General features: G+C 52.3%; 3 protein-coding genes across 12 annotated transcripts in view; 1 reads left to right on the plus strand and 2 right to left on the minus strand.

Moving 5' to 3' along the window:
• The window catches only part of LOC128412014 (zinc finger protein 420-like), a 62,523-nt gene extending 61,956 nt beyond the window's left edge, over positions 1-567 (minus strand). For 2 of the 5 annotated variants that reach the window (XM_053384739.1, XM_053384736.1), the window contains exon 1: positions 288-567. The gene's annotated coding sequence lies outside the window, so the exon portion shown is untranslated. Of the gene's footprint in view, positions 1-233 lie in introns of all 5 variants that reach the window. The other 3 variants (XM_053384738.1, XM_053384737.1, XM_053384742.1) reach the window with 3 other exon arrangements.
• The window catches only part of LOC128412017 (zinc finger protein 420-like), a 983,187-nt gene that overhangs the window by 392,988 nt on the left and 573,828 nt on the right, over positions 1-16,371 (plus strand). The gene's annotated exons all lie outside the window — the stretch shown is intronic.
• On the minus strand, positions 2,314-9,451 carry LOC128412121 (olfactory receptor 52R1-like). 2 transcript variants are annotated; one of them, XM_053384977.1, is made up of 2 exons: positions 8,545-9,451; positions 2,314-2,693 (listed from the first exon to the last, which is right to left on the minus strand). In XM_053384977.1, the coding sequence occupies exons 1-2, from the start codon at positions 9,449-9,451 to the stop codon at positions 2,647-2,649; spliced, it is 954 nt and encodes a 317-aa protein (XP_053240952.1). In that variant the 3' UTR covers positions 2,314-2,646. The 2 variants fall into 2 exon arrangements, with proteins under 2 accessions (XP_053240952.1, XP_053240951.1); XM_053384976.1 differs by lacking the exon at positions 2,314-2,693 and having other exon boundaries at positions 8,507-9,451.

Raw genomic sequence — 16,371 nt, forward strand, 5'->3', positions numbered from 1 at the left:
GCACATGTTCCCTCTGTTGTGCAGTGATGCTGAGCGACGTCACACAGAGTCAAAGTCCCAGGGACTCCTTTGTTTGAAGAAGGAGATTTCCGGGGAGTCATTGTTTTTCTGAAGGGGGGGGGGCGGAAGTCCAAATGAGTTTGGGACCCTCTGATCTGCAGGAAGGAGAGCGTGGCAGACCTGGCCCCTCCCTGATCAGGCCCCCTCCCCTGCTGCAGCCCTGGGACCCCCACCAGATCCCAGAGAGAGAGGAGACTCACCAGATCCCAGAGAGAGAGGAGACTCACCAGATCCCAGGAGGGGGCAGCGAGGCAGCCCTTGCAGGAGAGACACCGAAGCAGGGAAGGACTGGGGAGGGAGGGGCCTTGGCTCTGGAGGACCTGCCCCCCCCCCGCTTCCTGTCCTATCTAGGAAGGCAGCTCGGTTCCCTTTAACCCTTGCAAGGACAGTCCGCCCAGCTCAGCCCCCCCCCCTTGCATTGCACACTCACGTAGCCAGGGCAGATCTCTGATTTCTATTAATTTCTGTCATTTTGAATGGCTCTAAGGGGGCAGCTTCCTCCTGGCTCCGCCTATGGGGGGGGCCTTTGGCTCTTGGCTGGGCTCTGAGCATCTCCCTCAGTCCCTTTGGGGGGGGGCCTTTGGCTCTTGGCTGGGCTCTGAGCATCTCCCTCAGTCCCTTTTTTGGGGGCCCTTTGGCTCTTGGCTGGGCTCTGAGCATCTCCCTCGGTCCCTTTGGGGGGGGGCTTTGGCTCTTGGCTGGGCTCTGAGCATCTCCCTCGGTCCCTTTGGGGGGGGGCCTTTGGCTCTTGGCAGGGCTCTGAGCATCTCCCTCGGTCCCTTTTGGGGGGGCCTTTGGCTCTTGGCAGGGCTCTGAGCATCTCCCTCGGTCCCTTTTGGGGGGGCCTTTGGCTCTTGGCTGGGCTCTGAGCATCTCCCTCGGTCCCTTTCGGGGGGGGCCTTTGGCTCCTGGCTGGGCTCTGAGCATCTCCCTCGGTCCCTTTGGGGGGGGCCTGTGGCTCCTGGCTGGGCTCTGAGCATCTCCCTCGGTCCCTTTGGGGGGGGCCTGTGGCTCCTGGCTGGGCTCTGAGCATCTCCCTCGGTCCCTTTGGGAGGGGCCTTTGGCTCTTGGCTGGGCTCTGAGCATCTCCCTCGGTCCCTTTGGGGGGGCCTTTGGCTCTTGGCTGGGCTCTGAGCATCTCCCTCGGTCCCTCGGCCAGGAAGCGGAGGAGCAGTGCAGCCCAGGCTGGAGCGCAGCGGGCGAGACGCCGCCTCTCTGGCTGGGGAGAGAGAGCCCTGCTGCCGCCAGAGGAAGAAGCCGGCCTGGGAGAGCTGTTCTGGGGGGGGGCTGGCCCTTCCGGTTGTCCGGAGGGGGGGCTGGCTCTCTCGGTCCTGCTTGGGTGGTTCCTGGTCTCCCTCTCCTGCGGGCAACAATCTGGCCGGGAGACACACAAGTTACACTCACTTTCTGGTTGCCTCATTTTAGAGGGTGTTTCTTTCATTTGTAGAGTACAGTCTCATATTTTACACCATTCTTTCAGCTTTGAGGTCGTACATGATTCCACCACTCTTTGGGCACACACTTTCTTAACAGGAGGTTACCCCCCCCCCGGATCCTTTTACATCAGCAGGAAGCAAGGAAGCTCCTCCTAGAATTCAGGAGTGGAGAGATAGGAGGGGATCCCAGTGTCATCCAGTCCAACCCCAGCAATGCAGGAATCTCAGCTGAAGCATCCATGGCAGATGGCCGTCCGATCTGTTCTTAGAAACCTCCAAGGAGGGAGAGTCCCCCCCCCTCCCAAGGGAGACCTTTCCCTGCCCAACTGCTCTTAGATGTCCCTCAAGGCAGCGGGTCCTGAGTTCTAGCACTGCTGAAATCATCGCACTGGCTGCCAAGGAGGAACCAAGCAAAGTTCAAAATAAATAAATCATATTCTCACCATGAATGACCAAAACTTTCTTCTGCATGTTGCTATGCAAACATTCAATAGTATGCTATTTCCCCTTCCAGAAATGCTGAATTGCTGATTCAATGGACAAAAAATTCAGGGCGGTTGTTACTATTATTTATTAAGTTGATATAGCACCTTCATCAAGAGATCTTAGGGACGTTTAAAACATAGAACACATGAGAAGTAGACCAATGAGGCATCACCTCAAATTATTTACTCAGGTGAGTGTCCTTTTGAAGGAGGCAGGTGGAATCTCCATGGTTGCTGCTACTGCTGCCCTGAGTGCTGGAAGGAAGACCTGAGAGCCAGTGTGGTGTAGTAGTTAAGAGTGGTGGACTCTGTTACGGAGGGGGGGGCATGTCTTCTTCACCTTCTTCTTCGCTACAATATATCCATTTATTCCCAATTGTCAATGTCAAAAGGGACTAAAATCTAGAAAATCCATAGAAAATCAACGTGCCAATTTGCTCAATTTCTCTAGGACTCCATGACACCTCCCCTGTCCTCCATAATCCCTCAAGTAAGGTGTCAAGACCCTAATCCTGTCAAATCACTCTGCCAAGCCTTTCCTCCGGGCAATGCCAGGTGGCAGACTATGCATACATGGACCATTGTCTTCCCATCACCGGCACTCAGGAAGCGCTTATCTGCGCATATCTCCAGCTCTGCATATTCCCCCCTCCCTCCTCCATATGTTAATCCGGTGTAACCCAACCTCTCCTTAATGTATTCATGATGTAATCTGTGTAACCCAACCTTTCCTTAATATATTCATGATGTAACTGGGATGTATTTTGCACTGTATTCTGGGACATGGAGGGAGTTTCAAAAGTTCATGTCACCCCTTTCTCGCTGTTCAATCTTGCCTTGAACCTGTTGCGCAATAAACTTGGATCTTCTGCAGTTTGCTCCTGTGCCCGGCTGAGCTCATTTTCTTCTGCAGGGACCCGCGGACTTAGTCCGACGAGCTGGGTGGCAGAGTAGCCCCGCACCCAGATTTTAGCCGTAACAACTCGTAATCTGGGGAACCGGGTTCACTTCCCCGCTCCTCCACCTGCAGCTGCTGGGTGACCTTGGGCCAGTCACACTTCTCTGAAGTCTCTCAGCCCCACTCACCTCACAGAGTGTTTGTTTTGGGGGAGGAAGGGAAAGGAGAATGTTATCCGCTTTGAGATTCCTTCGGGTAGTGATAAAGCGGGATATCAAATCCAAACTCCTCCTCCTCCTCCTCCTCCTCCTCTTCTTCTTCTCCTTGCAAGGCCTTTTCCCACTTGGCCTAGAGGGTGAGGACCAGACTTCCCCTGCTCAACAGTTCTTGTGTGTTGTTTAAATTAGTTTCTACTGACTTATTGGGTTATTGCATAGTTTGCATTTGGTTCTTAAGAGGAGAGGGCCAGGGCTGCCTGGGAGTGGGCCACATCCAACAGAATGGCTGGGGCAGGTTCCACGGGGGGTGGGGGGGTGCACTGGGACACTCGATCTCAGTGATCACGGGTAAGAGGAGGAGTTACACTAAGACCAGATCACATCATTACTGAGGAAGCAGATTTAGTTGCTTTTTGATGACTAACCCTGCCTCCGGGTCTGGTCTTGACCGGATGGATGTTGGAATCAGCAAGGGAGACCCACGTGACCTGAAGGGGCTGCTGTGCAAAGCCAGGTTAATAATTCATAAGACGGCTTTCATCCATGACTTGATCATGGATGGAGGACTTGACCTGGCCTTTGTAACAGAGACTCCGTTGGATGAAGCAGGTGGGCCTGTTCTTGCCACTGCTTGTCCGCCAGGTTTCTCTTACGCACAGCAACCCAGGTCTTCGGGGCGGGGGTTTGCAGTGATTTTTATGTCAGTGTTTGAAAAAGAAAAGGTTCTGACCTCCTTTGCCTGGTCCTCGGACCCTAGTTGGCACAAAGAGTCCTTGAGAAAGAGTACTTTGCAGAATGCTGCTTTTATTATTAAAAATCTTCTTCTCCAACCACGACCGACAGCTTTATACATATCAAACACAACCAGCTTTCTACCATCTGACAACCCAACCCACAAACAGACCATCAATGACCACCCTATATATTATAGGCATTTATGGGTGAAAGGTTGCCTGAATCATGCAGGCTTTGCCGATTCACTGTAGGGTGCTGACTCATGCTGACTCAGTTCCTTTTGTATTAAAGAAACAGCGGCTAATTTTAAGCTGTGACACCCCTTCTGTTTCTTAAATGCAAAAAAATTTAAAATTAAAAATAAAATAAAAATCCCAATAGAAACAAAACATACATACTCTTATATATATAAACCCAGTTTTGTCATCAGTGACCTGTTGCTGGCAACAGCTTGGTAAACAAATCAGCAATATTATCTTGTTACTGACAATACTCCAGTTTGATTACCCCATTCTGTACACAATCTCTAACGCTTGCGTGACGGATTTCATTATTTCCTAGCCTGCTAATGCAATGCACGATTGACTATCTTCATACACTTGGATGGGCAAATCCACTTTACAATCTAGGTCTTTTAGTATCTGGATAAACCACACAATTTCATTACATGATAGCAACAGACTCCCGTATTCTGTCTCACAGGATGAAGTCACGACAAATCCCTGTTCCTTTGACCTCCATCCTGTTATGGCATTGGAGAACATCATAACCATCCCGCTTGTGGATTTTCTGGCAGCTATGCAGGTCCCCCAGGCCGCATCAACAAATACTTCTAGCCTCTCATCTTGTGTACTAGATATCTTTAAACATACACTTAATGCCCCCTTTAGATATCTGATAAGCCTTTTCATAGCACACCAATCGGCAGTACTGGGTTTAGATACACGTTGGCTCAGAACATTTGTAGCACACGCAATGTCTGGCCTTCACCACTGGCTCAAATACAACAGTGATCCTATTTCTGAGTGGTACAAATCAGGCTGATCAAATTCATCATTACACACTGTCTTTGGGAAATCTGGTGTCATGGGAGTCTGAACTGCTTTGCAGTTTTCCATGCCAAACTGCTCTAGCAAATGAAGAACTTTCTCCTTCTGGTTCAATAGGAAGCTTCCACCAGCTTCACACCTTACTTCTACTCCCAAATAGTTGCTGACAGGTCCTAGGGCTTTAAGCTTAAACCTTAGAACCAGTGTGGTGTAGTGGTTAAGAGCAGTGGTCTCGTAAACTGGGGAACCGGGTTCACTTCCCCACTCTTCCACCTGCAGCTGCTGGGTGACCTTGGGCTAGTCACACTTCTCACACAGGTGACAAATATCTAATGCTCCTAGTCATTGTTGATGACTTGCTAGTAGCAGGAAAGACCACAGATGAAATCAATAAGCTCACAAGTCAGATGGAAAAGAAGAAGAAGAAGAAGAAGAAGAAGAAGAAGAGTAGTAGTAGTAGTAGTAGTTTGGATTTGATATCCCGCTTTATCACTACCCTAAGGAGTCTCAAAGTGGCTAACGTTCTCCTTTCCCTTCCTCCCCCACAACAAACACTCTGTGAGGTGAGTGGGGCTGAGAGACTTCAGAGAAGTGTGACTAGCCCAAGGTCACCCAGCAGCTGCATGTGGAAGAGTGGGGAAGTGAACCCGGTTCCCCAGATTACGAGTCTACTGCTCTTAACCACTACACCACACTCGGCTCGTGCATTCAGGCTGCAGCCCCTTTTCTGTTGTCCCCCCCCACATAGAGACACAGCAAGGAGTATTCAGACATACACACCTCCTGAATATGGAAGCTCTCCATTTTATTTTTTAATTTATATTTTTTAATTTATTATATTTATATACCACCTTGGTCTTTCGAGGATCTCAAGGTGGCTTACATGGTTTTCCTCCTCCCCATTTCCTCCTCACAACGACCCTGCGAGGGAGGGGGGCTGACTCCAAGGGCACCCAGTGACCTTCATGGCTGAGTGGGGATTCGAACCCATGTCCTAGTCCAGCCATTACACTGGCTCCTCCTCCTTGAATTAATCTAATATCCTTTTGAGATCAGAGAGACCTTTGTCTGGTTCAGGAAGGGTACTGAGCAGCTGGAAGGCCAGCAGAGGAGGGCGACCAGGAGGATCAAGGGTCTGGAGACCAAGCCTGATGAGGAACGGTTGAGGCAGTTGGGTATGTTTGGCCTGGAGAAGAGGAGACTGAGAGGAGAGCCATCTTCCAATATCTCAAGGGCTGCCAGAGGGACCAAGCTTGTCTTCTGCTGCTCCAGAGGGGAGGGCAGGGAAGGAGATTCAGGCTAAACATCAGGAAGAACTTTCTGATGGCCCCTCTCTCTGGGACGGTGATGGACTCTCCTTCCTTGGAGGCTTTTAAGCAGAAGTTGGATGGCCACCTGTAAGGGATTCTTCACCCATGACTCCTGCGTTGCAGGGGGTTGGACTAGATGACCCTCGGGTCTCTTTCCAGCTCTACAATTCTGACTCCAGGAATCCATGCCTGGAAGTGCAACCTGAAGGAGCTCTTCCAGAAGGGACTCCCTCCTCAAGCCGCATCCTGCTGTGACCCAGGCGAGGCAAAGGGCTCAGTCTGGAGAGCAAAGCTCTGGTGGTGCGTCAGCCTTTCAGAATCCTTATTTAATGGGAAGTGAACAAGTCGTCCAGTAGTGATGTATGGAAGTGAGAGCTGGACCATAAAGAAGGCTGATCACCGAAGAATGGCCTCGGTCCCTTTTGGGGGAGACCTTTGGCTCTTGGCAGGGCTCTGAGTATCTCCCTCGGTCCCTTTTGGGGGGGGCTTTGGCTCTTGGCTGGTGGACTCTCCTTCCTTGACAGATCGTGAAGCTGAGGCTCCAATACTTTGGCCACCTCATGAGAAGAGAAGACTCCCTGGAAAAGACCCTGATGCTGGTGGCCACTAGGGGCGCATCGGAAGATGGCTGACAATAACATCTCTCTGACCCACGCGAGGTAATTAAGAGGCTGCGATGGGAGTAAACAGCCTCCCGGGCCCCCCAAGGGTGTGGGGGGGACTGCCCTTGCCTGCTGTGCCCTATACCACCCCCGAATTTTGTGGGGGTGGGGGCACTAGGCAGAAAGCCCTTGTGTGGATTTCGGCGCTCCTGGACGCTGTCTCTGATCTGCGTCCCTAGCTGCAGGAACTTCAAAAGAAACAATTAGAAGGAAGCTAATGCACATATTTCAAGGAAGAAGGGGGAGTAAAGACTACTAACTGAAGAGATCTCTGATAAACAAGACGGGTCGGAGGAACAAGAATAAATCATGAGAAGACACACTAATGCTCGGTATGTTCGGCAACGGGACTGGATGGGGGAGGGGGGGAAAACTTTCCTTTCTTTTCTCTATGTGATTAACCAAGAATCCCCCCCCACACAAGTCACAAGTCAGAAATGCCGTTTAAATGACTTAAGCTGTGGATTTAAGGCTGTGTGGAGATAATTTTCTAACCAAAGCATGTTTTAAGAAGACTGTGGAAAGCATAGGAGCTTTGGAATGACGCAGCAAAAAATATCGTCGCCATCTTGGCAAGTTCCGTCGAAAAATTTATGTCTGGGAGGAGGAAAGGTCTGTTTTCATATTGTGGGTGATCCTCCTCAGTGTGACTAAAATGCGACAGACTTGCGAGATTAATGATGGAAAGAGTGCTGTTATTTATGAAAGTGATGATATATGGAAACCATCTGGATATGATGACTGGATGAACGGAAAAAATTCACACAGGATTATAATTGGTGTTTACTTGCTTAAGGAGATTATCAGAAGAGCTCATAAAAAAAAGAAAAATATACGAACAAGATGAGATGTGGAAACAGCAAGATAAGACTGGATAGAATTATGAACATTATTTGGACAGATTTGTGGATATTAACGCAGCAGCAGGAAGATGATCGGAATCCCCCTTTGGAACTTGAAATATGGGTCACCCCAACAAAAATTTAAAATTCAGCTTTGTAATTCAGAATTTATGTGATGTGATGTGATTTGATTTGATTTGATTGGTCGCTTAATAAAAATTATTATTATTTTTTTAAAAAATGGAAAAGACCCTGATGTTGGGGAAGATGGAGGGCACAAGGAGAAGGGGACGACAGAGGACGAAATGGTTGGACAGTGTTCTCGAAGCTACCAGCATGAGTTTGACCAAACTGCGGGAGGCAGTGGAAGACAGGAGTGCCTGGTCCATGGAGTCACGAAGAGTTGGACACGACTAAACGACTAAACAACAACAACAACGAACAAGTCGTCTTTTGCAAAGGTTCATGGAAGTTCTAGGAGCTAGTCTTCCTTTGCCCAGCTGGACCAGTATCCCCCTTTCCCCCCATTTTTGGAGGGATGACTTACTCTGAACTCTCTCCTCTTCCGCGTTGCAGGTCATGCAGTCCTTTGGGGAAAAACCCATCAGATGTGCTCCAAGGACCGAACCATCCTGACAAGAAACTCTGCCTTTTCCCAGGACACGAAGACTGAGAAAGTGCCTCTGCCTTTTCTGGATCCTGTGGGTGGGGGGCACAGAGTCGTCTTAGCCAGTGTGGTTCAGGGACGGCCTTCCGCTGCTGCAAAGGCTGTTGGGGGCAGCCCACCCTCCCAGATCGTTCCCCCCAGACCTCAAGCCACCCTCCCGTAGAAGACCATGGCCACCCTGCTTCGGATTGGCTTCGTTTTCACCCCATACACGATGGGGTTGAGCATGGGCGGCACCAAGAGGTACAGGGTGGCCAGGAGGATGTGGACCTGGTGGGGGACCCTGTGGCCAAAGCGGTGGGTGAGGAAGGAGAAGAGCCCCGGGATGTAGAAGATGAGGATCACGCAGCCATGGGAAGCACAGGTGCTGAGAGCCTTCAGCCGCTCCTGAGTGGAGGGCAGGCGGAAGACGGCACGCAGGATCAGGGTGTAGGAGAGAGCGATGGAGAGGACGTCCATGCCCACCACAGAAAGGGCCACAAAGAGGCCATACATCCTGTTCACAGTGGTGTCTGCGCACGCCAGCTTAACCACCGCCATGTGCTCGCAGTAGGCATGGAGGATGACCCTGTGGCCGCAGAAAGGCAGCCTCTGGAGGAGCAGGCCAAAGGGAGCGATGAGGATCAGACCCCGGAGGAAGATCAGCAGCACCGCCTTGGCCACAGTGGACGTCCGCCAGATGGCCGAGTGTCTCAGGGGAAGGCAGATGGCCACGTAGCGATCCAGGGCCATGGCCACCAGGATGCCTGACTCCATGGAGGAGAAGGCATGGATGAGGAACATCTGGGCCAGGCAGGCGTGGAAGCTGATTGTGCAGGGCCCTAGCCACAGGATGGCCAGCATCTGGGGCAGGGTGGTGGTGGAGAGGACCAGGTCCGTGACGGCCAAGGCAGCCAGGAAGAGGTACATGGGCTCGTGGAGGCTGGGCTCCAGCTTGATGACCCCCAGGAGCAAGGCGTTCCCCAGCAGAGCCAGGACATACATGGAGCAGAGAGGGATGGAGAGCCAGTGCTGGGAGGCCTCCAGCCCAGGGATGCCAGTCAGGAGGAAGGTGAGGGGCCGGAGGCTGATGTTGCCCACGGTCGTCATCGCCACGGCAGCTCCAGACACCTGGGAAAAGCAAATCGGAGAATGGATGGTGAGAGAAGCTGGGAGAGGCTGCCAGACCAGGCCAAAGGGGACCCATCTAGCCCAGCATTCTGTTCTCACAGCGGCGCCCAGATGCCCTTTGCGGGGAACCCGCAGGCAGGATCCGAGCACAAGAACAACTCTCTCCTTCTGTGGCGTCCAGCCACTGGCCTTCAGAAGCATGGCTGCCTCTGACTTCCTGATTGGAGTCAGAGAAGAGACATCATCCTGGCTAGCAACTATCAAGAGTCTTGATTCGGGGTGGTGGGTGGGCATGGGATTGAGATCCATGGGCATTGCCGGGGGGCGTGGGGGGGCAGCTGCTCCCCCCTAAATCAAGTACAAAGGAAAAATTGTAGAAAGGTTTTGACAGGATTCTCTGAGCACTTGGGGCGAAAAGAAATCAATTTAAAACAACGGTTGTTGAGGCATTTCATTCTGAATCTGACAGAGGATGAAGGCAGGGGGCTGTCCTCTCCCCCTAACCTAAATCCTGGCTACGCCCATGTTGAGATCTTGACAGTTTCAAGTGGGGTATCTTATTTTGCTTCCGCCCTGCCCTGAGCTCGATTTCGTTCAAGGCTGAGGGCTCAGAAGTGTTTAGGTATTTTACTCCACCTGGAGTCCAGTTTAAGGAAGATATTGAGCAACTACTGGGAGGGTGGTCAGGGGCCTGGAAACCAATCCTTGTGACGAAGGGGGGAGAGAGTTAGGGATGCCCGGAGAAGAGAAGATGAGGTGACCCAAGAGCGGTCTTCAAGTATCTGAAGAGCCCTGGAAGATGGAGCAAGCTTGCCTTCTGCTGCTCCAGAGGGGAGAACTCAAACTGATGGCTTCTATCTCCCAGAAAGGAGATTCTGACTGAACATTACGCATCACTTTCTGAAGACAGGAACTGTTGGGTGGTGGAAGAGACTCTCTCAGAAGGGGGTGGGCTTTCCTTCCTTGGAGGGGAAGATGGGTGGCCACCTGCCAGGGAGCGTTTAGCTGCGATCGCTGCATGGCAGGGGCTGGTCTAGATGACCCTGGGGGATCCCCTCCAGTTCTCCCATTCTGTGTTTCTGTTCTTCATTGGCCTCTTTCTCTGAGACGTGAGCCTGCCCCGGCCCTTCCAGCCTCCCTCCCAGGCTTACCTGCTGCCCATAGGCCACCTCCACATCCCAGCCAGTTCTGAGGCTCCTGCTCAGTGTCTCAACCTTGGTCAGGCTGCCCGACTCTGCTGCTGCTGCTGCTGCTGCTGCTGCTGCTGCTGCTGCTGCTGGGGTGATTTTAAGTGCCCATGTGCCCTCTGCACTGGCATCTCCAAGGATGCGCACCTCCCAGACTCTGCCAGCTGCTCTCCACTGGAACTCCTGTGCATGAGAGAGCCCTGTGAGGGATCAGGGATCACTCAGGGGATCAATGTCACTGGCCTGAGGGAAGGAGTCGCCTCAGAAGGAAGCTGCAGAAGCAGGCAGATTTCGCAGGTGCAGGAGGGTGGGGGCTCCCTGGCACAAGGTCCCAGGAGAGATCCTCCTCAGCACCACCATGTCCAAAGGAGGAGCAGGAGGAGTCCCTCCGTCACAGAAAGAGAGAATTGCAGAGTTGGAAGGGACCCCAAGACTCACCTGGTGCAAAGCCCTGATTTGAGAGGGACATCCTCTCAGGGGAGAATATCTGTCCAGCCAGAGGAAGGAGCCTCACAGCTGAGATGGGGAGACCATGTTGAGGGTCTGGAGAGAGTATTCAGACGGGAGTTAAGCTGGAGGGAGAAGATGTGGGAAGACGCTCTTCCTCTTGGGTCTCCAAAATATTAAGCTGTGAAGGAAGCTGTGCTGTTTCATCAGGAAACCTGATTTTAAGGAATTGTATTAATTTAATTTGGTTTGATTTGTAATAATTTGGAAAATGAATAAAAATAATTGGGGGGCAGAGGGAGGGAAATGAGGAAAAGTGGCCCCTCATTCACAAACCAAAGTATTAAGCCGTGAAGGAAGCTGGGCTGTGTCAAAAGTGTTTCACTGTGATAACTAAGGAACGAGAGTGAAGTGACAGAAACAGAGTTGAGCCATTTACCACCTATTCTGGAAACCTGAAGTGTAACACATGGTTTTTAGCAACTGAAGTTTAAGAGAAGCTGTGCCTGTAACGCCGTGTTTCAGTAATAAGTTGACTTTTACCTGAAAGAATGCATCTCCTGACCCAACTTTGTCTCACAAACCTCTTCTTTTTGTTACTAAAACTTTTCTCGTTGGATGAACTCCTGTCTGAGATTCTACATCACTACGTTTTCCCTCACGCAAGACCCCCCCCTCAAGCCACTGGCAGAGGAAGGGGGGGCGAAGGGAGCGGACCGCCCCCGACACCATCGGAGGGATACCATCACAGCTGCCCCCCCCGACACGCACCCCCCACCGCCCCGGGTGCCCCGCCCCTGTGGACGGCATGCCACACCCCTGGGATGCACACCCCACCCCACGGACAGCTCACCATGCCCCCAGGATGTGCGCCACACCCCCGCAGGCAGCTTGCCACACTCCCGATGCGTGCCAGCCGTGCCCCCACCTGTTCTCCACCCCCGGTGATGGAGCAAGCAGCTTCGCCACTGCCACAAGCCACATAGTCTGGGCTCCGTGATAGACTTTTGTTGACTGGGCATCCTCTATGGGGATCCGCCATATTTAATTGAGGTCGTTAGCAGGGAGAGTCCTCTCCTTATTAATGGGTGGTTTGCGGTGGGATCTGCTCCAAGGATTCCCTTTTGCCTTGACTGGAAGTGAAAAGAACCAAGGCAAGAGCCGAGAGAGAGGCTCTAAGTCACTTTGCCCCCGGTGCTCAACCTTGGCATCTACGGCATCTGGACCGAGGACCTGCACAGGAGGATCCTGCAGTTCTTGTTTTCCAATGGGTGTTTTTGTGCAGCACCTTTTGATTCTCATTCAAAAAAGCAGTGCCAGAAATTCCTGTCACATTTTGAGGGTCACGTCTTTTATTGTTTGTAAGAGGTGCTGCATTGCACCCCTTTTCTCTCTTAGGCTCAAGATTTTATGTAGCAGCAGGAAAAGAGACATAGTTCTTTTAAGATCCTGCCAAATCCATTGGTGCCTCAGTGGAAAGGGAGGAGCCCCCCCCCAACCATGTTGCGAGGTGGGTGTATGACCCCCCACACTCCCAAGAGGTTTAAGATCTTCTGCTGGAATTAAACATGCACACATTATGAATTGTAGGAATGATCACTGGGTGCGGAGCACACTCCCCGCCCACGGGCAGCCTCAGCTGTCTGCACGTGTGACCTTGGGGTGTGGAACATACTCCCCCTCACAGATAAAGCCACAGCTGTCTGAACATCTTGCCCTCTGTCTAACCTTTTGCAGTCTCAGTAGTCTGCCATGTCCTGTCTGTAACCTTTGTGTCTCCTTCGTCACACATTGTGCAAGGGGAAAATGAGGTGGTGGAAACAGGTGCCAAAATAGCTTTGTACCACCCCACGATCTCGGGACTGGAAGATGTGTAAAGGTCACAGCCCAAAATGTATCTGCCTGGGTTTGCATATTGTGTCAATAAAAGATGCCTCCACAGAGCTGGCCGGCAGCTTGCTTGCAGCCCAGCTGTGTGCGGCTCATCTGCATTATCAGTTTGAGAGGACATGGACCTTGTGAGAAATGACTAACTGGTTCTCAGTAAGTTTCCTGAATCACGACTTTACCTTGGGTAAAAGATGTGTGCGGAACCCAGTTCTCACTTACAGGAAGTGATAATTAAACTTTTCTGGTAACCCAGGAAGAGTGTGATGGTCTTTACTTTAGGTATTGTCAGAGGCTCAGGAGCAGAAGAGCAGGGGAGAGAGCAAATAGAGAGCGGAGGAGAGGAATCAGAGGGGAGCGTAGGGGAATATGACAGTGGACCGAGAGATTCCATGAGCTTCTCCAGCGAATCAGAAGATTCCCAGGAGGGGGCGCCTATGGTAAGGGCGAGGCGAATCCCAGAGGGGACGATCCGTAAACAAGGAACCAGAGGGGAGTCCCAAAGGAGTAGCGGAGGAGTAGGGCCAGTTCCCCCACCAGAGCACAGTGGGGGGGAAGAGTCACGTGAGTCAGGACCAGCTTTTCCTCCATCGGGGAGTGGGGAGACGGAGGGAAGGCCAGGTCCAGCTAGCCTCCCCGAAAGGGGGAGCAGTGACACAAGTGTAACGGTCAGAAGGAAAGTGGGAGGCTGCGCGCGCGCGCCAAGTTCAAATGTGGAGGAGCGCGGGACAGCAGAAAACCCGGATTGGGAGCCAGGTCCTAAAGCCCGAAAGAGGGGGGGGAGGAGTCGGGAGAATCAGCGTCAGAACAATCTCGGAGGGCTGAGACTCCGACTAGCAGAAGGACCCAGAGAAAGAAGGAACAGAGGAAGAGGTGGAGTAAGGCTAGAATCTTAAGCTGGTGTCAGGGGGGAGGAGATTCAGATGGGACTTCTACGGTCTGATGGATAGATGTAGCGTTGCGCGCTGCGCGTCTGGAAATGAGACTGAACTTCAATAAAGACTTTTAAACTTGAGCAAGAAGCAGCGTTGGTCTTGTGTGAGCTGGGACCTTGGGCAGCGCTGACAGTAAGTCCCATCTCCAAAAACTCTGCAAGCTCACGAAGATAGGCAAAGATGACTACAGAGGAAAAAGTCAAGCAATTGCAGGAAGCGGTCTCAACGCTCTACGCAGAATTGGCTGCGTCTAAGAAAAAAGAAGAAGACACAGCTGCGCTCTGCCAGGATCTGCAAGCCAGGTGGGACAGATGGGGAAAGGAGGGGCAGCTGGGAGCCAAGCCGGAGGGAGTTGGCCTCGGGAAAAGGGGGGCGAGCCTTGTGACCCATTTTGACGGGAACCTGCAGCAGTACCCTAACTTCAGAGCAGAAGTAGTTTTCGCGCTCAATTTGCTTCGGAAAGATTTTAGAGATGAGGAGGAGAAAGTGGGTTTCATAATCACTCATCTGCATGGGGAAGCTAAGTCGTGGCTGCGGACCTTGTTACGCGAAAATGACCCCGCCCTCAAAGATTCAAGTGCCTTTATTGGAGCCATGGACGCTTGCTTTAAATCAACGGTGGATGTGGATGTCGCTAGAAGTGAAATGCATGGATTGCGGCAAGGAAAAGCGACGGTGCGCCAGTATCATTCCCGCTTTTTTGGGTTAGTAAATGTGCTGGGCTGGCAGAAGGACTCAGCTGCCGTCAGGGATCTGTTCTGGGAGGGGCTGAATGGAGCCGTGAAAGATGAACTGGCGAGGGGGGAGAGACCCCAAAATACAACAGAAGTAGTCCAAAGGGCGCTCGCAATTGGGGTGCGCCTGGAAGAACGCCCGTGGAGCAGGGAGGAGGGGCGAAGAGCAAACACGTCAGTTAGAACGACTCCCTTCCTACCCAGAGAGACAGAGCGCGCTCAGTCCACGCCTCCTCTGATGAGGGGAGAGGAGCCAATGGAAATCGGAGGTGCAAGGGCTCAGACAGCAGAGCCCAAACACCAGGAGCAGTCAAGGCGAAGGCTCCTAGAGGGAGCAGGAAGTGTTACATCTGCGACAGTGCACTGCACATGGCCAAAGAGTGTCCCCAGAGGCTCCAGAAGCACACTGCAGCCTCAGCAACTGTTAAAGGAGCAATTCAGCAGGGAGTAGAGCAGCAGGGAAACGGCGACGCCTGGTTGGAGATGGAGGCACTGGGGCTCAACCAGGCGAGTCAGTGAAGCAGTCCCCAGAGATTTTGCAGCCCACAGACCCCCTCCCACCCAAACCAGTGGTGCAACTCACTGCATCGCTCCAGCTGCCCGATGGGCTCACCCTGGAGGTCCCTATTACCATTGACTCTGGTAGCAACGCAGACTTTGTAGGGTTGGACTTCATCAAGCAGCATCGCATAGCACTCCTGCCAGCCACGACGCCCCTAAATGTTGTCACGGTAGATGGCAGGAAGATACTGGGAGGAGAGGTGGTACAGCAGACACCGCCTCTGGTGATGCAAATTGGGAACCACCGCGAAGTCATCAGTTTCAACGTCACCCACCTGTCGGACACGCCCATAGTGTTGGGCATGAGTTGGCTGGATAGGCACAGCTCGGCATTAGCGTGGTACCAGCGGCAATTGACCTTCTGCTCTTCCTACTGCGCAGCGCACTGCATCCAGACCTGCCAGGAAGAGGAGGGGCAAGAGGATGCACCGCAGCTACACCTAGGCATGGTGCAAGCGGTGCCCAACAAGTACAAGGCCTTTTTGGAAGTCTTCTGCGAGAAGGAAGCAGACAAGCTGCCTCCCCACAGACCCTACGACTGCAAGATTGACCTCCTGCCAGGGGCGACGCTGCCGACTGGGAGACTGTACTCCATGTCTGAAGACGAAATGCAAGAACTCAGGGAGTTCATAGATCGCAATTTGAAGCGGGGATTCATCCGGGAATCCAAAGCAGTGGGGGGCAGTCCCGTGTTTTTCGTGAAGAAGAGGGACACGCCCGAACGGAGGCTCGTAGTGGATTATAGAATCATCAATTCCAGGACAAAGCCCACAGCATTCCCCATGCCCAAAATTGACGACCTGTTCGCGACGGTGAGGAAGGGACGGATCTTCACCAAGTTGGATCTACGAGGGGCCTACAACCTTATACGCATGCGGGAGGGCGACGAGTGGAAGACAGCCATGTTTACGCCTTTAGGAACCTATGAATACAGAGTCATGCCGTTTGGTCTCCAAAATGGCTCCCATTGTTTCCAAGCTTTCATGCACCACGTGCTAGCGGGACTCCTCTACAAGAAGTGTGTCTGCTTCTTAGATGATATCCTGATCTTTTCGGACTCGCAGGAGGCGCACGAGGAGGACGTCAAGGAGGTCCTGCAGAGGCTACGGGAGCACAGACTTTACGCCAAACTGGAGAAGTGCCAGTTC

This window comes from Podarcis raffonei, chromosome 4 (assembly GCF_027172205.1).
Source record: "Podarcis raffonei isolate rPodRaf1 chromosome 4, rPodRaf1.pri, whole genome shotgun sequence".
NCBI classification, from domain to species: Eukaryota; Metazoa; Chordata; class Lepidosauria; order Squamata; family Lacertidae; genus Podarcis; species Podarcis raffonei.

What these genes read in the sequence shown, in the direction of transcription:
- LOC128412121 (XM_053384977.1), bottom strand. Translation starts at nt 9,451, where the DNA reads ATGACGACCGTGGGCAACATCAGCCTCCGGCCCCTCACCTTCCTCCTG. An exon ending in GAAAACGAAGCCAATCCGAA is followed by an intron (nt 2,694 to 8,544) that starts GCAGGGTGGCCA and finishes TGGGTTACACAG; the next exon opens with ATTACATCATGAATACATTA.